At 48.2% G+C, this 20,103-nt stretch overlaps 7 protein-coding genes across 7 annotated transcripts; 2 read left to right on the top strand and 5 right to left on the bottom strand.

The window, feature by feature from the left end:
- Nucleotides 1-387: 387 nt before the first annotated feature.
- VFPPC_02250 (quercetin 2,3-dioxygenase) lies at nucleotides 388-1,551 on the bottom strand (the record flags this gene model as incomplete). The annotated part of the gene is made up of 1 exon (XM_018281931.1): nucleotides 388-1,551. One exon carries the CDS (start codon nucleotides 1,549-1,551, stop codon nucleotides 388-390), a length of 1,164 nt encoding a protein of 387 aa, XP_018139065.1.
- Nucleotides 1,552-2,553: 1,002 nt separating this feature from the next.
- VFPPC_02251 (homoserine O-acetyltransferase) lies at nucleotides 2,554-3,648 on the top strand (the record flags this gene model as incomplete). Its single annotated transcript, XM_018281932.1, has 1 exon — nucleotides 2,554-3,648. The coding sequence occupies one exon, from the start codon at nucleotides 2,554-2,556 to the stop codon at nucleotides 3,646-3,648; it is 1,095 nt and encodes a 364-aa protein (XP_018139066.1).
- A 193-nt stretch (nucleotides 3,649-3,841) lies between these two features.
- Nucleotides 3,842-5,212, bottom strand: VFPPC_02252 (NADPH dehydrogenase; the record flags this gene model as incomplete). The annotated part of the gene is made up of 3 exons (XM_018281933.1): nucleotides 3,842-3,886; nucleotides 3,965-4,309; nucleotides 4,370-5,212. The coding sequence occupies 3 exons, from the start codon at nucleotides 5,210-5,212 to the stop codon at nucleotides 3,842-3,844; spliced, it is 1,233 nt and encodes a 410-aa protein (XP_018139067.1).
- Nucleotides 5,213-9,018: 3,806 nt separating this feature from the next.
- VFPPC_02253 (arv1-like family protein) lies at nucleotides 9,019-10,112 on the top strand (the record flags this gene model as incomplete). Its single annotated transcript, XM_018281934.1, has 3 exons — nucleotides 9,019-9,207; nucleotides 9,293-9,346; nucleotides 9,489-10,112. The coding sequence occupies 3 exons, from the start codon at nucleotides 9,019-9,021 to the stop codon at nucleotides 10,110-10,112; spliced, it is 867 nt and encodes a 288-aa protein (XP_018139068.1).
- Nucleotides 10,113-10,803: 691 nt separating this feature from the next.
- VFPPC_02254 (phase-specific protein) lies at nucleotides 10,804-11,271 on the bottom strand (the record flags this gene model as incomplete). Its single annotated transcript, XM_018281935.1, has 1 exon — nucleotides 10,804-11,271. The coding sequence occupies one exon, from the start codon at nucleotides 11,269-11,271 to the stop codon at nucleotides 10,804-10,806; it is 468 nt and encodes a 155-aa protein (XP_018139069.1).
- A 2,630-nt stretch (nucleotides 11,272-13,901) lies between these two features.
- On the bottom strand, nucleotides 13,902-15,646 carry VFPPC_02255 (ribonuclease T2, active site protein; the record flags this gene model as incomplete). The annotated part of the gene is made up of 4 exons (XM_022428271.1): nucleotides 13,902-14,121; nucleotides 14,178-14,241; nucleotides 14,800-15,369; nucleotides 15,436-15,646. 4 exons carry the CDS (start codon nucleotides 15,644-15,646, stop codon nucleotides 13,902-13,904), a joined length of 1,065 nt encoding a protein of 354 aa, XP_022284128.1.
- A 1,496-nt stretch (nucleotides 15,647-17,142) lies between these two features.
- On the bottom strand, nucleotides 17,143-18,582 carry VFPPC_18153 (Phospholipase C, phosphatidylinositol-specific, X domain protein; the record flags this gene model as incomplete). The annotated part of the gene is made up of 2 exons (XM_022429807.1): nucleotides 17,143-18,295; nucleotides 18,371-18,582. 2 exons carry the CDS (start codon nucleotides 18,580-18,582, stop codon nucleotides 17,143-17,145), a joined length of 1,365 nt encoding a protein of 454 aa, XP_022286046.1.
- Nucleotides 18,583-20,103: the final 1,521 nt, after the last annotated feature.

The raw sequence follows: 20,103 nt of genomic DNA on the forward strand, positions 1-20,103 counted from the left end.
AAGTAACTGCATTAGGAAGCCCAAGTCTTGGCAAACTTGCCGAGTTCCGTGTAAACGGACATGGAAGCGCGACTGTGAGGAGGCCACCATATGAGCATTTGTTCCACCACGCTTACTCGAACCCACCCTCGCAAGTCTGAAACAGCCTTCAAAATAGGCATAATAGGCATAAACATTATTTGCACTTGAGTTTGGGAATCACGCCACAATCAAGGAGAACGTCCCTGTTGCCCTGACATGGACACCAGACCACTCCACCAACCACTCCGTCAGGCAGCGTTATTTTGCACAGCTTCAGCACCAGAACACAGGCATTACACTCGGAAATGAACCAAAACATCGGATGGAATCCACGAGGGACGTTCTATTTCAGCCTAGGGTAGCTACTTATGGCTTGAACCCAGCATAAATAGGGTAAGCAGTAAAGTTCCAAGGCACACTGGTCTTGAGCAGCTGGTGCTCCAGACCCTTTGCACCCCCATTGAGATACAGAAACTTGGTATAGGGCACATTGGCAAAGTAGGTAAAGTCTACGCCTGCCGGGATAAACGCAACATCCCCGGGCAAAAGTTGCGCAGTTTTGTATCCGCGCACATCAAGAATCAGCTGCCCGTCCTCCATCTGTATGGCAAAGTGACTCGGAAGCTTTGCAGCATTTGCTGACTCATTTTGAAGCTTTGGCGACATGATTACAGTGCCCATGCTGAAATTTCCACCTGTGGCCTGTTCCGGAGTAGCGAGTGGCTGAATGATCTTGTAGCCGTTGTCGACGTTCAGAAACTTTGGGCCGTAGTCCTTGGCAACAAAGTATGGCAAGGTAGAATCATTAGATAGTGTATTTGGTCCATCGTGCCAGTGAATGCGAGGGTCTCCTGCGGTGCCATTAACAAAGTCTCGGCGCGGAACGAATTCTTCAGACGGAGAGGCGTATAAGTCTAACTTGGCAAATCGAGCGGCAAGTTCAGGAGTCATTGGCCCAAAGATTTCAGGATCCGCGGCCAGAGGCAGGTATGGTGAGTTGACTCCATCAGTTGGGAAGCTGCCAGCACTGAACTCATCAAACAAGTGTTCAAAACCACCGGGATGGAAGACATGAGCCAGCTGCGAATCCGGGTCTGTCAGTTGAAAGGTGTGAATTGCGCCAGGAGGGATATTGCCGTAGTCCCCGAGCGTGCCAATGCGAGCTTCCTGGCTTGCACCGGTCTTGTTCTTCATACCCCAAAGTTCTACTCTCCCTCGGGCACAGTAAAAGTGCTCGTGTGCAATTCGATGTGTATGTGGCCGGGCAGAGTTCCAGCCAGACTCTCTACCATTATGCTGGACTAAGGAAAATGCGCCATCTGAAGAATTGGCGGTGATGGAGAAGCGGATGACTTGGGATGCCGTCAAAAATATGGCACGTCCATGATACCTGGGCAGGACATATGGTCGCACATGGTTTGGCGCTTCGTTGACGGTGATGTCCCGCCTTGTGTTATAGTCGTGAGTGACAACTGTGGATGAGGAGACCGCTGCGGGAAGCGCCAAAAGCAAAACCGACATGAACTTCATTTTGCAGAGAGGCTTGTCCGTTCAATTTGAGAGGACTGCTGAAATGAACTGGACGTCGGCCAAGACTTGGGGTGACGACAAGTCTGATGTAGGTTGACGGTTACTTGAACTCAAATTACTTGTCAGTCTGCGGAAAGTTGCGACTGCAAATGATGTTCCATTATTTATCTACAGCTCTATCCCACTCGGCATAAGATTCCTGCTTCTCAGAGTTTTTCTCACCTTGGATATCATGCACCATGCTTTGTAGAGTTGTATTGCATCACTAGGCCCACGATTCTGACCTTAGCACCAGTCTATTATAGCGCTGGGATGTGGATGACAACCAGACGAGGAGCTTTAAAGTCAGCGTTCCAAGGTTATTATTAAATGTCGAGAATGGCATAATGATTATGGAAAAGATGACGAGTGTAACTCTTGACTTTATTTCTTCGTTCCCCGTATCTAATCCTGCGTAAGTCGAGACGTTGACATGATGTGATTTGCCAATTGAGGAACTGATGCGTGATTTGACTGGTGGAATGGTCAGTCGCCATGCAAAGGGACTTGACTTGTCCATCTCGGTTGCAACATGAACATATTTGGTGTTACTTCAAAAAGCAAGGATCTGGTTCCTGAAGGATACTTGGTGTAATACTGCATGTGCTTATTTTGTGGGAATTGTCAGCAGATTCTAGATGATGTTCCACGAGTCCAACTCCAACGAAGGAACAGCGCCACAAAAAAATCACTGTTGACGAGCTTTCCCAAGGTTTTTCATGAGGAGAAACTCTCCATCCACGTCTAAACTATATGGCACACACAGTCATCAATGAGCCGGCTACTGTATCCGTCTTTATTACCTGCTGCTTTCGAAATGGTTAAAAGGGAGAAAGAAAAATAGCCGGTGGGGGTTTGCGGGGTTTAAATTTTGAGTGATGGTCTCGATCTGGAGCTTGAGGTGGCATCACAGGTATCTTTGCTGTAGAACATGCATTTTCACTCTGTATTCAACCATTCAGAATGACTATCAAAAGATTTCAGCCTTCCGACATGCAGTCCTCTTCTTCAACGGGAGTAGAGCATGCAGACCTGACATCCAACTGGGCTGTCCCGCAACCTGGGTTCCATGTCATCCAGTCTTTCGAGTTTTGCAGTGGCGAAACGATGGAAAATCTTCGACTACATTATAAGACAATTGGAAACCTCAAAAGAGACAGCAAGGGGAGGGCGCTGAATGTAGTGCTCATCATGCACGGCACAGGAGGTTCAAGCGACCAGTTTCTGAACAACCACTTTGCTGGGGAGCTGTTTAATCCTACGCAACCACTCGATGCACAAAAGTACTTCATCATCCTTCGAGATGGTATTGGACATGGGCAGTCTAGTAAGCCCAGTGATGGGCTTCGGGCCAGATTTCCCAAATACGGGTATCGCGACATGGTCAGGGCAGATTATGAGCTCTTGAACAAAGGTCTCGGAATAGATCACCTTCGTCTAGTCATGGGAACGTCAATGGGTGGGATGCAGTCATGGCTTTGGGGAGGCATGTATCCAAATTTTATGGATGCGATCCTGCCTCTTGCTTCGCTGCCGACTCAAATCTCTGGACGGAATAGGATGTCTCGCAAAATGATCATTGATGCCATCACATCTGACCCTAACTACCGGGATGGGGAGTATTCTGAGCAACCTTTGCTCGGCCTCACGTCCGCTTTGTACATATTAACTTGGATGAGCTCGATCCCGCTACTGTGGCAGAAGCTTGCACCAGATCAGAAGTCCGCAGACGACTTCCTCAATGACAGGATACAGACTGGATTAAAAAGCACTGACGCAAATGACCTACTCTATCAGGTCGCTTCATCCGAGGATTATGACCCGCGACCTCTGCTGGCCACCATAAAGGCACCTCTTGTTGCGATCAACTCGGCTGATGATCAGGTGAATCCTCCGGAGCTACAGATTTTGGAACAAGGCGTCAAGGCTGTTCTGAATGGTCGGTCTGTCTTGATCCCCATCAGCGACCATACTCGCGGTCATGGATCGCACACATTTGCAGCATTATGGAAGGATGAGCTCCGAACTCTCTTGGAAGCTACTCAACGAACGGGGTAAACCAGTCTGCTTTGAACGGGGACGTGTAAAAATTTGTATATTACCCGACAAAATTGACCTATATTAGACAGCCGATTTATCTTCCATTATGTATACTTCAATGACCAAGCATCTATGGCTAATGAGGTCATGACGCAATGAATCAACAAGCTTCATACCTCTACTACCAGGCGATGCCCTTGTTCCTGCCAAGTTACAGCCGAGCCAGCATCTTGTGAATCTGCTGCACATACCAGAGCTAGAGTAAAAGAGTCAGCCTTAATTGGAGGAAGGAAGTAAGGAAGGAATTCTGATCTGCCAGCCAAAACACACTTACAGTTTCTGCCGCGCCGTTGATCGATCTCATACCGAGCAAGCTACTCAGCCACGAAGGCGCAACAACCTTGGCGTAAAGTTTGGCATCCTCATCTCTGACCTCCTTATTGAATATCGTATTCTTGGGTAGCAATGGGTTCAAAACGGCTGGTCTCCCAATGCCGATGAGGTCGCAGCCACCGTCTCTGATTGCCGCTTCCATTCCTTGCCGTGACCTGAACCCGCCAGTCACCATCAGAGGTACACCTTTGAACCTGTCACGAATTGCGTGAGCGAATTCAAGAAAGAATGCCTCACGGGCGGCAGTCTTTTCTGATATCGTCACACCAACTTTACCAGTCATCATCTACATCAATGTGTTAGTGCGACAAAGTCCAGTCGTAAGCAGAGTTACTATACAACACACCTCGGGATTTTCGTATGTTCCGCCACTTATCTCCAGGAAGTCAATACCAGCGGCGACAATATCTTCCAATTGCTCGATGCATTCCTCCAGTTCCTGTTGGCTTTGATGATCTACGCTGTTGAGTTTGATGCCAACGCAGAACTCCCTTGGCACAACCTTTCTCACGGCCTGTAGAATCTCGACAACGATTCTTGCCCGCTTCTTGGGAGATCCACCATATGCGTCATTCCTCTTGTTCGTCTTTGCGCTCAGGAACTGGGCTAATAGGTAGCCGTGTGCGCCATGAATCTCAACACCAGCAAACCCTGCTTCATAGGAGAGTTTGGCACCTTCAGCAAAGCGACTAACAACGTGTTGAATATCGGTTGAGTCCATTTCCCTGGGACTGCCAAAGACTAGACAGCTCATAAATCGGGCAATCAAACCCTCTCCCAGCTTAACCGGGACTACACTTGGAGCGATGGTCTTTCCAAAGTATCCATGGGATCCAGCTCCGGGTAATGATTGTCTGCCAGGGTGGTTCAATTGAACGATGGTTGGTGTTCCGTTTCTGTTGCTAGCTTGGGCCCATGCTTTCCATGACTTCAAATGCTGTTCGTGCGGTATGGCGCCGTTGATGGCGTTGTCGTCTGGTGTGCCGAGATATGCTGCGTCCACCTGGACATTTCCAGTCATTACCAATCCCCATTCGCCATCTGCCCAGGAACCATAAGTTTCTATTAAGCGTTGATGAGGCAGTTTGTTCTTGTCGCCCCATCCTTCAGCCATGGCTGCTTTCGCCAGGCGGTTGGGGACCGTCAGCCCACAGGGGAGCGTTAGAGGTTTTGCGATTTCAAGATCCATTGTGGAACAGTAAGTGGTTTCGCATGTGTATTGCCAGTCAATTTAACCTTGAGACGACACAGACGGGTTTAATGAGGAGATTGAGTGCCTGGGTTTTCGGTGGAAGAGTTATAAATGGCGGAAAGCAACCTGTTTTGTCAACAACCTTTGATCTCAATCGGACGAACAATTAAACCGCATTGAATCGCTTCTAATGAATCTACTATTTGCTTTGAAGCTCTGCTCCGGGTCCGGGATAGGTGGGTTTCCTTGATTCGAGCGCCCCTAAACGCCGACGGAGTCTCGGCACAAATTGTTTGGTTGCTGGTCTCTGTTAGTTAAGGAACGGCAACCCGCCCTGAGATGAATTGTGGACACGGCATTGAAGTTCAATACCCGCCATTGGATGGCTTCCGTTGACGAAACCCCATGCACCGAGGCAAAAAGGTTGGTGGCAGTTTGGCTTTTGCCTTGACACCAATCAGGCAATTGTTTCGATGTGCCGACTGTAGTGGAACTTGAGATTTGGCATGTCTGAAAGTGGCGAGTTGCTTATCAGACGAATATCTAGCTGTTCCATGCTTCCTGTCAAGTTTGCGGAGGAAGATGAATGAGTCGTAAGGTGATGGAGCATGAACAACAAGGCAACACAGAATTAGTTTGCTTGTTGCGGAGAGTGGGACGTGAGCTTCTGAAAGGTTCCTGGCCTAAAGTCCGCAACTTTTATTCTGCCACCATTTACTCCGTAGTTCTGGCGGAGATCCAGATCCACGCGGAGGGGAGAGACCGAGGCATTGGCTAGCGTGAGCCATAGACTGTATTAATAAGTAACTGTGGTGTCACCTTTAGAGACTATTGTCGCAATGCCGAAACGAACCCCTGTTGTAGGCTACATAGAGTTCCTCTGGCCGCGATGAAACGGGCACAATGTCGCAATTGTATCCGCCAACTGACTAATTACCCAAAAGTGAAAGGTCGTAAGGATGACCATGTTTTACGAAACCGACTTATGGATCCAAAAACCAAAAGTTGGACACGCAAAATTGAGACCGAAGAGTGAAGACTTCCTGGGGTGGGTTTCTGTTGGATCACATCGATGAGCCCATCGACCAATGGCTTTTCCGAGTTTTGTACCTCCTGGTGTACCAACCGCGATCGGTCAGACAAATGGGACACATATGAGTAAGAAACGCAAAGAATATTCATGAGAACCGGATACCGGATAAGTTCCTCCAAGGGAACCCGCCAGTAGCAATGGGAAGCATTGCCTTGAGGCTTTTACATCAATGTGATGGACAATACACAGAGCAGCGGGTATGCAATCGTGTATATTGACAGGTCTCACTCTCACTTGAACAGCGGTAGACTAGCGCTATTATTTGTCCAGAGACGAGGCATGACCTTTTACTGAAGGTAGACTGATGCTAGTCAAGAAGCTAAACGCGAGTATAAGGCTTTCAACCTTTGTCACAAAACACACGTGTCCCCATGGCTAGAGGTTCTTAGAGAAGCCTCTCAAAACAATCTGGATGCTACTTGACACTTATTTCCTGCTGCGGAATCTCATCAAATAACTTCAGCGGACCAAGCACATGGTATTTCTCTTGGAACATATATCTGCCGCGCTGGCTCGTTCCAATCGCAATCATGCTCAGAGACGGTCAGGGAATAACACCAGCGTCGACCATCTGTTCTACGGATCCAGTGAGCGCGCCGCCTATAAGTATCTATACAGATATTTTGCGGCCTACCACACGAATGGAAGTTTGTACACATATCTTTTGAAGTAGTAACCTCGCGACACTCCCCACACTGATTCCACCGTACACTGTACTCCCTGAATCCCAACTTGTGTGAGTTTTTGACTAGGCCGTCAAACTCGGCATCGAAATCAGGACATTGATTTTGGCTACACCTGCTGAAGATATGAGCATCGGTTGAATTGCCAACGTTTGTGCTGCTCGTAGCTTCGGGAGTCGGCATACCAGCAACTCACCCAAGGAGTGGCAACAAGCCTACCAAAAGCGCGAGGGGTGCGAGGTTGAGTTCTGCCGCGGGCTTCATATTGGTAGCTGAGGACTACTGCGTGTGGTTTATAAAAAGTATAATGTGGTTGGGTTATCCCTTTGATTCACCAGATATGCTTGGTACACAGGACTGCACAGAGTCATAAGATGTTTGACAAGTCTGACAATGAATGTATTGTTGTTCTTGATTACGTCCTCACTATCTGACGAGCGGACGGGCTCGTGCTATTTATCCTAGTTGGAAGTAGTTTTCCAGAACACATGACAGAGAAAACGTAACGCAGTCCCTCAAACCCAAGATTTCTATTCATGACACCTTACCATTACATCAGGTCTGCCTGTCCAATCAACTATTGACAGCTGCTTGTTTGACGAGCCTTGGAAGAGGGGCTAAGGTCTGATTTTCCGGTTCAACGGTGTTCTGGACTCACAGAATCTCTACGGGTGACGTCTGCCAGCCACGTCTGCCAGCCTCAGACATGCTGTTGGTTGCGAAAATGGCGAGAATATGCCACATCTGGGCATGAGTTTTGAAGCAAGCATCCCGAATAGGTTGACAAACTGCATGGCTTGAAGACGTCCTCTGCATTTATTACCAGTGTATTCATTCAGCGGTGGTCCAGAATTACCCATGGAATCACGATGACTGATGTCTGCCTGCTGCGGAGATGCTGTTAGTTATGGGAACGATCCAATATATGCTACATCTTGGCATGAATTTTGTAAGAACGCAACCTAAATAGGCTTACCAACCGCATGAAGACACTCCCACACTTGGAACTATTGTATTGATGCGAATACGTAGGGTAGTACAAGGAGAAGAGCCTGTTTCCAAGCGAGGTCTCACAAGAAGAACTACGGTGCTCCTCAAGCTGCAGCGCAACGACAATCAATCTGAAGAGACTGAGAAGAAACTCAACATTGAAAGCTGATCGATACCGAGTTGCCGGGCAAACACATACGCACTTAACTCAATAGAAAAGTGGCCTCACATCCCCGGATACGCATGTCAAGACTCAATGACCTCAGGCATGGAGCAGAATCGGCCGGTACGGATGTGAAAGATTGTCACCCAGCATTCGATGCAAGGCATGGGTCTCTAAAAGGAAACGCATGGTAACATGCAAGCGAACAAAAAGAGTAAAGCTGCCATTTTGATGGGAGAAGTCGGTTCTCTGACTGGGGAAAGTGCAAGCCCAATCTTTCTGCTTTCAAATGACCATTGAGTTTACATTGGCAACTGGCGAGTTGGACCAGACAAGAGACTGTGATATGATGAGACGAACAAAGCAAGGCGCAAGAGGTCAACATACAGCATTTGGTCAACTGGTGTGTCTGAGTCTTGTGCCGTCTGGTGGGAATTGTAGATTCAAATTGTAGTGTTCAATGTTCCAAGGCTGTGATGATGCTCCCTTTGGACGGCACAAAATTCATTCAATGTCTGGTCTGGTTCCATGTTCCATTCTGTTATGAGAAAATTGGCAGCCAACAGACTTCATGTGTCAGTTCCAATCAACAAATTACATTAGATTCATCAATGTTGACCCCAGACTTTTTTGACGTCAAGTGGCCCCCACCAGAACTGGACTGGACATGGATTTAAGTGGCTTATTCTCGGGCCGCCTGGCGCGTTCTGTTCGATGTTCCTCAACCTGTTCCATGTCTGGTCCCTTCAACTCTGTTCCTGGAACCATCAATTCATCTCCCATCCATGCCCCTGGCTTACCTCGAGGCTGGCGTCGCCTCGCGTCACACCTCTCCCCATATCACTGTGCCAATTTCTGATATCATCCACATACTATGCCAATCTGTATCGAGTGTAAACACCCGGTGAAGACGCTATGGACCGAATATTCGCGTGCGCATGGCCAGTCTGGAGGGCGCGGCATTCGACTCAGCGTTTGTCGCAATTGCGGTCGCTTTTGCGACAAGTACGTGGAGCATGACTACGTCATCATCTTTATCGATCTGGTTTTGATTAAGCCCCAGGTATGCCCTTTGCTAACACATGTTTCGTTTGCTGCGTCGTGTCAGCTACTGTGTTGAGTATTTGTCAAATACTAATTGTATGTAGGTCTACAGACACATCCTCCACAACATGTTGATGCGGGAGGGAGATCGATTTGATGTATGTATAGCTCCACGCCTCCAATAAATTGCCGTGTAACAAGCTCGAGTCCGTCCAAAAAATGTTTTCGTTGCTTGCGCCAGAGGTGTGCCATTACTCGGGATTGGACATATGCTTGATCCATACACTGAACTTTGAATAGCCCTCCATCATCCGACTTGGCGTCCTACTGTTGCTATTTGACGTCTACCTCACTTGGGAGGGCATCGAGAAACAGGCACCTCCGGCTATCTTTCCCGGTGGAAGCAACCTTGGGAGCATGGCCCAGCGGCCGATTTTGGTACAATACCTCTTTTTCCTCATCCTTTCCATATCGTCAACACTGGCGCTCCATCTAAGTATTCGATTTCTCGCCTGCTCGCCGTATTCACCTTTAAGCGCACTGCAAGTTATGCCACGATATACACGTCCAAATTCAGTATCGACCGCACTGTTTGTGTCTTCGTACGCCAGGCTGTTCCCAATCTTGCTAGTCATTTGGAAGCACGATGTCCCCGCTGCAGCCAGATCACCCTTACGATGGGCCGTTGTGGCAAATAATGTTGAAGGTCTCCGAATTTTGCTGGATTGCAAATACTACATAGCCTTTATTCTTGTAGTGTCTGGCGCAGTGTCGCGATGGGCCACGGGAAGGATTATCCTCATTGGTGCTGGTCTTGGAGATGTCGACCCTATCAGCGATAGCAGTGTCGCCGCTGATGGGAAGGCTCTCTGGGATCTATTCACAATGACAATAGGTTGGGCTGGTCGATTAGCTAGAGGTTAAGACATCATGATGGCGGCCACAGGTCAAATAGCTTGCCTCACAGAGACGTGGAACAGTGCTACAATTCATTCACATCCACTTACTCTTACTTAAAGATCCCTTACTCCCTCAAATACGTCAATGTTCTTTATCTGGAGAGTTTACACAGTCAATGCTATTACACGGAAAGGGGCCGCTGTGACAGGCTGCGCCGGTGGTGGCTTGGCTAGCACTCTCGCCTTCAGCTCCGACCTCGTCACAAGCAACAAGCGAGATTAGCAGAATCCAGCCCACAAGCCTATATGAGCATTGTAAGATAAGCTCTTCCCTCCTTGTTCTCGACTTCAGTCTCTCCTTACCTTTGTAAGTTCGGCCATAGTCGACCAGCCAGCTGTCAATGTACTCGCTTGGGCTGTTATTTAGCGACACGCCCAACGAAATGTGCATTAAATTTGCGGAGATCGTGGGTTCCGAGAGCCAAGAGCGCGAAATTGAACTGGGTTACGCACAAGTACGCAGTCCAAAGAGACCATTACGATAAAAGACGTATTGAATAAGTATATACCACTGAATTTCATGTTTATCTAATTCCACGGTGTAATAGAATCCAGCTGTATCATATATCTTGTCCAACGCGACGTAAATCATTGTCATCATATCAAGCTCCGACCCGAATGGAGATTTTTTTTTTGGCGAACGACACCATGCCAATTTATTTAGAGCAAAGGGTCAAGGTGACGTCGGCCGAGTCACGGCAGTTCTTAACTTGACTTCCAGCTGGAGGAGTGCCGTTGGGCCAGACAATGGAAGGGCAGGATGTGTCAGCACTGCCCTCCACCAATTTATGTCCGGCGAATGCGTCACCAAACACGTCGCTCAGATCGTACCAGATGCGGCCCCCGTTGAGGTTGTAAGCGAAGATGGTCTGTGGCTTGCCGGTGAAGAGACCATCAGGCTCCCGAGTGACTTTGAGGGCACGACCACCGGTCTTGGGGTCGCGAGAGAACTGCTCAGAGTAGGACTGGCCCTTGCGCAGGGTGTTGGGAGCAGAAATTTCACTGCCAACGGACCAGACGGTAACGTCGAAGTTGCAGTTGTTCTTGACAACTGCGTTTCCAACCGCCGAAACGGCGCCAGCGAGGGCAAGAGTGGCAGCGAGAAGAGTAGTCTGGCCCAACATTGTGAGAATTGTAAGATGTCTGGTAGATAGGTTGTGTGAAGTGAATGTTGATGTCTTCGAAGCAGCTCAACTAGGACGAACTGCGGGAGTCTCAGGCCTTTTTATAACAAATCAAGCATTGCTGGTAACTTTGAGTCTTGCACCCGAGCTTACCGTGGCAGCAATGTATCGGCAGTACAACATTGGTGCCGCGATGCATCTACCACGTCGGCTTTGCAGTTTGAACCATGCACCTGGGGACAACGTTGCTGAGATACGAGAAATGCTTGAGGCCGGGCGTCTGGTTCGGTATAGGCAAGGACATCGCGAGGCGAAGTCCCAATCATGGCAACTGTGTTCACCTTTTTGGGCTCAGACCGACTATATCACTTATTAATACGAGGCTGCTGAAAAGCAACCACGGCATAATCACTTACCGAATTTGCTCGTATTGGTCAAGGACAGACGAAAGAGGAGTTGCAACGTCGATGGGCCGCATGATCACGAGTGACTTGCCAAAGTGTCATTCGATCTCGCTGCGGGATTGTCGATTGTTTACCGTGCCAAGCATCGTGTTTTAGGTCAACGCGAGGACCAAAGCGTGGAGGATCGTCAACGCTAGCAGAGACAAGTCCCCATCGGGAAGACCTCCAGTTAGAACTTAGTGGTAGCTGGCCAAGACCCTTAGAGACGCATGTCGTTGATTGGAGCCAAAAATAGCAAAAAAAAACTTGGTCAAGGGTTGCTCTGCTCTATCCATCCCAACCCAACCCAAGGTTGCGTGGGCGACAATCGGTGCAACGGGTCAAGATGTTGGACAGTGTATGAGCAGAGAGCGGAACACAACCGGGCGCCCTCCCATGTAAGGTCTAAATTGCTTCATTCCGCCCAGTTTCCTCAGCAGTACCTTGTGCGGCTGTAAGCGGCATGGATTATATGCCTGGGGTTTGGGGGCGATGTCGCCATGATGTGACACCCTCTTCGATTATTCACGGTAAAGGATAAAATGTACTGAGCCGATCGGAAAAACGCTACGTTTATGAGGTTAGTCTCCGTATACAGCTCAGCAGGAACAATGGTTGTGCTGACATGCTCTGACAGCATACTGGTCTTTGCAGTCAACAAGCTCGGGACTCAGCAATAGACACCGGTCTCTTGGCATCGGCATCACATACTCACACCAATCTCGTAATCCGTACTCTATACGCGGAAACGTAAACCTTAAGTCTCCGACAGCAGCCTCGTTCAGTGTGTCGTGTCGAAGGTCTGGAATCAGTCTAAGTTCTTGTCCTGATGAATGCAAGGACTGAGGCAGCGAGCGGCTGAAAGTGGGTGGTCGAAGTGCCTCTGCGACAGAAATGAACCTGGTCGTATTTTTCGGGAAACCATGGTTCAAAAATATGCGATATTGGACTGTAAAACTGCAGTTTGTCCTGTGCCTTGGATACGTACTGATTCCACCAGGTGGACTCTAGCTGAAACATTGCAAGTCTTCATTCGCTGCAGACTTGAAGTAACTCGTCGACATTTGTCCGGATGGCATGAGATGTGCAGCGGCATTTGCTGCAAGTTGACATTGCATGATGCATATAGCCAATGAAGTCAAGATAGAACTGCCAACATATTGAGTGGAAGCTCTACGGAAGCATTGGCAGCCTCACAGGTACAAGCCTGACCGGCCGAGACCTTTTAATATTAACCTAGACGGAGTAATACAGCGACCGTAGGCAACAGTAAGATTTGTACACCGTATAAAACATTATAAGGTGGGTGGAGAGGATTTCCTCAGTCACAATACGTGACATTGGTCCCTCCAGGCATTTCCAGGTACAAAGCGGTTCTTCGTTTGGCCTCGTTCATTCAAGGCAAATGTGACTCTTCTCAAGTGTGCCCTTCCAACAGGCAGCAAGTCCTCCGTAAAAAGTCCACCGTTCAATGTTACTATGTCTTTCAAGCAGACTTGACGTCCCTAGAGCCTGGCTTCTGCCTACACACACACACAAAAGCCCCAACCTATTAGACCGTTCCAGATTCCACCCAACTACTTAAGTATGCCCATTGCGTCGGATCATCATAGGGACTCATCTCCTCTCCGTACCCCACCGTACCGGTCGTCATTTTCATCTTCAATATATACTAACAGGTCGCACAGATATGCGGTTGCCTCCTATCTTCAAAAAGCGTGCGGCCAGTCACAGTCGCGATACACCAGCCTCACATATTGGACATCAAGCTCCGTCGGCCAGTCCTCCGTTTGCTCTCGAAACTAGTCCTCGGTAATACGGACGTCTTGTTCCTTTCGCTCAGACACATCTCTGCAATCCATAGTAACACGACCAGGACATGGAATAAGATGGAGGCAGTTATAGGCATTTTGCATTTCGTCTATCCACATCTTCAGTGGGATGGGTCCTGGGGTGCTTGACGAGAGGATTATCTCATTAATTTCCCCGTCAACAGTGTTGGGAAAGAAGACACTCCCACCATTGCCACCTCCTGCTGCTAGAGGTAGCATCCAGCTTGCAGGGACTTTGCTCTTCGTGGACTACCAGTCCTCATGGTCCTTGTCCTGGTGCCTGGAGCAAAAGTGCTCATACTTGAATGTTGTGTAGTAAAGTAGTTTGCATTTGTATTGGAGGCTTCCGGCGCTATTAAGATAGGGCAGATGGCGCAGAAACTTGGATTGCAAAGCTGCTTCTGAAATGCGCACTTGCCTCCGGCGTGAAGCCAGGCCAGCCTTCAGGAGGAGGCACTTTAAGATCCGCGACATCGTAATGTAGTGCGGTAAGAAATCCGTAAAAGTCAACAAGCATAGCTCCTATCTCTTGCGGGCTGTAAACAGGCTGTCGTTCCTCCATAGTTGTCAAATCGCTGTTGGATTCTGAGTCTAACGCTAAATTCGAGCCTGAATCTCGTGTGGTTCGTACGGCCGAAGGATTTGTGTTTGTAACTGGGATAGCTCAGTCTCGGTAAGGAGATGTAAGTTTGTAGCTAGTCCAAGTTAATAACCTACTATTTACTCCGTATTAAGATCATCTTCTTGTCCTCTCTCTTCTTCCTTTTTTTATTCTCAGTAAGTCTTGTGTGTGAAAATGGTTATGATGCTCGCACCCAAGATTCCCCTTGACACAACACCGCCGGATAAGCTTAAAGCTGCGAGGTGAAGCTCTGCCCCCTCTTATGGATGACATCAGCTTAACTAACAGTTGGTCTTTCATTCCTGCATCCTGAGTCAGTTGCAGCTGCAGCATGAAAAGTATAAAGGTCTCTTAAAAACATAAAACTTCAGTCAATACTTAGATATTAGTGTACCAATCATAAAGCAATCTGCACATCAAACCAAGCTTTGGCAGCTAAATAGTTATTCTAGCGTCACGTTGGTTAAAGTCCTGATAGAGTTGGCATAGGCGTACAAAGGCGTGGAACAGGTAGCGTGAAGGGAAGTAGCACACTTATTTACATATAATTTAAACATGGCAGTAATAGAGCCATATGTTGCCAAGTATAGCGCCGTTTTGTCTACAACTTTGAAAACTATATGTTACTTACTTCCTCCGGACTTTGGCTTATACTGAACAGTAGATGGGCATTTTCCCTTAGCCCCATCAGGCTCCGAAGCGACGAACTTGCCGCCTTGGAGTGACCCCTGAACGTTGAAATGATACCAGACTTCATTCAAAACCTTGCCTTTGCAACCAAGAGTGACTTTAGCGCCATGCTGCTTTGAGAGAACGCCCTGAATCTTGTCAAGAGCATACGTCTTGCTCGTGGACGGGGTGATTCCCGCGTCCGAGAGCCATTTGTAGGTTGGCAGCGTCTTGAAGAGCTCAACCGTCTTCTTGAAGAAATCGGCAGCCTCCTGCTTGGACTTGTAGCCGCTATAGCACTTGGGGTCAAGAGTACTGATGCAGGTGCCGTGCTTGCCCCATTCATGCTCCCAAAATGTCTCATCGTCGCCTTTGTAATCCTTCCAATATTGCTTCATGTAATCCAAGGTGTCCGACGCACCATTGGCACCAAGGATGTCGTCGATGCCGGTATAAGCGCGGCTGCTATCGCACTGGGCGGGATATGTGCCATCGCAGTTATCCGGCCACAAGCCATGAATGGTCCATGAGTCTATGTATCTATTAGAAGCCGAATATTTGTCATGCAGTGCGAGCTTCATGCTGTGCTGTCAAATACCTTCTGGGCCCGTAGCCGGAGCAGTATCCCAGAACTGGGTTTGGAGAAGTTGCCCAGCCGGGATAAAGCAGCAAGTGTTCTCAACAACCGTCTGGTTGTGGCAGGACAAAGGCGAGTCGGCCGGACAGCTCTGGGGCCCTGCTACGAAAGGGCTAGCAGTGATGCCCGTAGCCAGGAGAAGCAAGGATGCTAAGTTGTGGAGTAAAGCCATCTGATAGTTTTCAGACCTTGTCAAGTGAGATATGGTGTCCAATGGTGACAATATCACTAGACTAAGAGGCGTCTTGGCCGAGTTCTTATATACTTCTGCTATGTCTTTCAATTTGCAACAGCGCATTAACAACACAAGAATTGCTGGAGGATGGCATTTGGAGTAATCCTAGCCCACATTTTGATCAGCATGTTGATCCTCGGTGGGACGAATGACCCGAGGGTTTCACATTGTGCCAAACGTGGCAACACCGTGCTGTCTATTGGCCGGAGAGATAGACATTTTTGGTAGGTGCCATTCTCCCCTGCCTGGTAGCTTGCCGTCAATAGCGCCTAAGAAGGGTTGAGAACGAATCAAATAGCATTGGGCCTGTATTGGTATTGACCGTGGTTCAGGTTTAGTTCTAGCGACAATCGACACTGTAATAGTCCTCTAAGTGGCCATAGATTTGATTTACGTATCCAGCTCAATGGCGACTGTACTTGAACAATACTAATAAAAAGGGAATAGAGTGGTAGTATAAGCTAACGGGCATAGTAGAGAAGCTTACTGGTAGGTGGCCAGTGCCATGTTGCCTGTTGTCTGGGTGTCTTAAACCTTTGGTGCGTGTGATTGAACTGTTCGCTCCTCCCACCAGCGTTAAATCGCACCTGTCACCAAGGAAACACGAGAAGGATGTAATCCGTTGGCCAGATGTGACTTTGCACATTGCAAAGGTACCATTTGCCCTGAAATTTGGCCATCCGAGTATCAATTGTGACCAATAATGTGAGCTTCGGGGACGCCCGAGAGAAGTAGATCACTGATCGGCATCCGATCTAACGGGCTTCACCCCTGAAATAGACGAGCGTGACCACCGAAATAACACTGATGCACTGGAGTCCCTCGGTGCTTACTTTGTCATTGCCCCGCAGTGTTATCTAGCAGATCCGCCAGGAATTGACAAAGGGACCAGACATGAGATTCCAATGGCTGCGCTAAACTTTTAGCCGGCAGAATCATACAGCTTTCGTCGCTATAATAACACATGAGACTCTAGGGAAGTCGCCAAATTACCTTTCAGCAGTCCTAACCCTTGCTAAAATGCTATGAGCAAACTGCTAGACCGTTTAGCCGACTTGACAACACTTGACATAAGTATCAGGAGCGACACACCTTGGTTCCCAGCAAGAGACTGTTTGATGCAACCTAAGGTAATATTTTATGCTTGGTAGAGTACAAACAACAACCGTCCCTTGGCGTGACTGTATCACACGAGGTACCTTGGATTGTTAGTAACGGTTTTCGCTTAGAATTAGCTGCCAATTTGGCCGACAGCATATGCGACAAAGAATCCAACATGCCATTGCGTGCACCTACTCTCAATGCTCTGGACGGGTAATAAACCGCAGGCGCAATAAATCTTTATGTGTCTAAACTTCTATCAAGATCCCATATAATCCATGTCGTAACTCATAAAGTCATGTATCAGTCTTGGGAGACCTCATTTTGGAACCTCATGCTGACTCTGCAAGCGCCTTTTTTGATGACTTTGACGTATTCGATCGGTCGTACAGATAGGCAAACACTAATGACGCAACGAATATATAAGCCGAGGAAATTCCAATCCAAATGAGTTCTGCCTTATATGCTTTGTTCCATTCCAGGCGCGTAGCACTCTCAATATCGTCTGCATTTAATAAGCCAATGCCTTCGTCAACTAAGAATTGCCAGATGTAATCCCGTCGAGAAATCGGCCACGACGGAAGCGACCAGTATCTAGACGTTAAATTCTTTGCTGCCGCCGCTTGCAAGCTTGCCCGAATCGTGCTCTTTTGACCGTTGGTAAGTCCAGAGTTCAGCATTTTGAATGAACGCATGAACGGCGCTGATGCAGTGTAAAATTTGGCAAGAGGTTGACCTAGAAAGGAGTCCACCTGACAGCCCGGCAGTATCCCAAAGTTCGATTTTTCAACAAGAGCATCGATGGGGGCATCAAGGAATGTTTCTTTATATATGGCCAAAGCCTCACAACCGACTCCAGTGATGTTCGACTTGCCGATATTGCCAGAGGCCACAACCGTGATAGGACGCCGCTGGAATGTTGGTGTCAATGTTGCGTTAGACGTGCTGCTGTTGTACTCAAGTGTTGAAAGGTAGCCCTTCTGGCGCAGTGGTTCTAGCTGCTTGTTAACAATTGGCCATATCTGCGATGCGTTTCCTTTGATATCAATGAGCAGAATCAAGGTCGTGTCAGGTGCCGTTTGGAAAACTCCGTTGGGGTTGTTGGCTAAGTCGGATATATTGGTCGGATTTAACTTGTCGAGAATCTCTTTTAAAGGATTCAGATAGAGTGATTGCAAAGTCCTGCCAGGCACTAATGCTGAACGGTGATGGCCAACGTAGAGATCGCTGGTATCCGGGCTCAGCCAGACGTCTGCCTCAACGCTGGTGCAACCAGCTGCTAGGGCTGAGTAGAGCGGATACGGCCGCCAGTAGTCATTGTGCGAATGAACAGGTACGGGAATCACAGAGTTTGAGTAGCTGTTGAGGTATGCATCAGCCGTAGAGCTTGATGCATTAGGAGGGCTTATCGAGATGAAGTTGTGAGACTGGGTTGATCTCATCGCCTTGGGCTGGGCAACCCATGTAATGACCAAGATAATTCCACTATGAAACGTGAGTGTGTCTTAGCAATTCTGTATATTCCCCATGCTCTTTGGATTTATTGGCATGCGAACTTACACAGTGAGCCCCGTTCCTCCACTAGCAATCAGCCACAAAAGCAATGATCGAGCACAAAGAAGCTCATATCTGCTCGGTTCAGATTGTCGCCGTCGCCGCTTCTGGTGGTGCTCTGAAGTGTTCTGGACACCGTTGTCTTTTGACAGCTTCTCATCGTCCGCAGACGGTGTACTTGTCCTAGTATCTTCAATATGCTTTGTTACTTCTATCATCTTTTCCGTTTTCGAGAGTCTCTCAAGTCTACATTGCTTGATCGGACACAGGCTTGCTTCGTCGTTCATAGCCCACAGCTATGGTGACCAGAGGTAAGTAGTGATCGGAAACAACTTGGCCATATGTCTGGTTCGCGCAAATTCTCCGCCTCTTGGTTTCTGCTTGTAATATTGTCAGGTGTGGAAGAGAAATGTGATGAGAATTGTGAATTTGGGTTTTCAGATGTGGTCAACGTGGCACCAGCACGGTGTGCTGCGCCTTGTCATCATTAGACACACGGAGTTCATGTAGGAGGCGGCTGTGACCTTCAAATATTGGTCAAAGCTCTTTGAATTCGTTTGGTGCATCTGACCAGAAGTATGGCTCGTGGCTCTGCCTCACCGAGTCTGGAAGCACGCAATTGTTGGGATCCATGCTGTCTTGGGCGCCTAATAGCCCGTTCCTGTCGGTTCTTCAGGACGGGGTACTATGGACAACTAGTCAAAAAAGAAACCAAGGAAAAAACAATTTAAAAACCCGCATATTGGTGCTTGCTTTGGGAGCAGAAATTGCGCCACTCACGACTGAGGTCTCGCCCACGGTCGATTTACCGGTGCCAAATTCTGGAGTCTGGACTCTCACTCACAGCCCGTACCCCTGCCACTGCATAGCCAACAAACAGCCAAAGGTCCCAAGTCTGGTCTAGTGAAAGCTTAGCTGAGTTGGTTCCAGGGGTCAAAGAAGCCTAAATGCGCAGCCACTGCCCTGCCGTTTTCCCGGCGTGTGGCTGATCGGACTCTTGCCGAAGACCCTTTGAGTCCCAACATTGAAGAGGGCTGAGTCTGATCGAGTCACCTGGTCTTCAGTGTTTGGTTTGGTGAGCATACTGCATCCTTGGCGACACGAGTATGTAGTCAACTGCAGTGGTTAGAAAAAGGCCACTGCACTACTAAGGAAGTCTCAACTTGAAGAGGTTAAATTGACTTACTCGAAATATAACTTCTGTACCATCTAAGCTGTTTGAAGCAGCAAGATAATTGCGCAAATAGTGGCGCAATATTATGCTCAAAGTTAGCTTGAGCCACCATCATGGGGCTTCTACTTGAGTAGTGTTGCTTGGTTTCTGACACGACTCAACTAGCTCCACTGGCTTGTGTACCCTTAAAGGAGGCTATGGGACCTATTTTTTTGTACGTTACAGTAACTAGCTGTTTTTTTCGTAAGCAGAGAACAACAGGAGTGCAGCATAACTGCATGGTAAACCCATAACTCCCCAGCAGAACCGCTCAGAGTACACTCAGCTGAAAAGGTAAGAGTAAGACCTGGATATTCCTGGAGGAGTAAGGTTTAGACGGGCAAGCCGCAAGGCGGGGACATGTAGCCTGTAAACATGCATGTGTATTTGATGCCTCATTGACACTTTTGTATGCATATGACCTATTCACCACTCCAATCAGCCAGGTCTCGTGCTGGGAGCTGCTCGCGACTTACATGTGTCTAAATGCCACATGGGGATTGAGTCCGTCCTGGAGAAACAAAAG

This window comes from Pochonia chlamydosporia, chromosome 1 (assembly GCF_001653235.2).
Source record: "Pochonia chlamydosporia 170 chromosome 1, whole genome shotgun sequence".
Classification (NCBI taxonomy): Eukaryota; Fungi; Ascomycota; class Sordariomycetes; order Hypocreales; family Clavicipitaceae; genus Pochonia; species Pochonia chlamydosporia.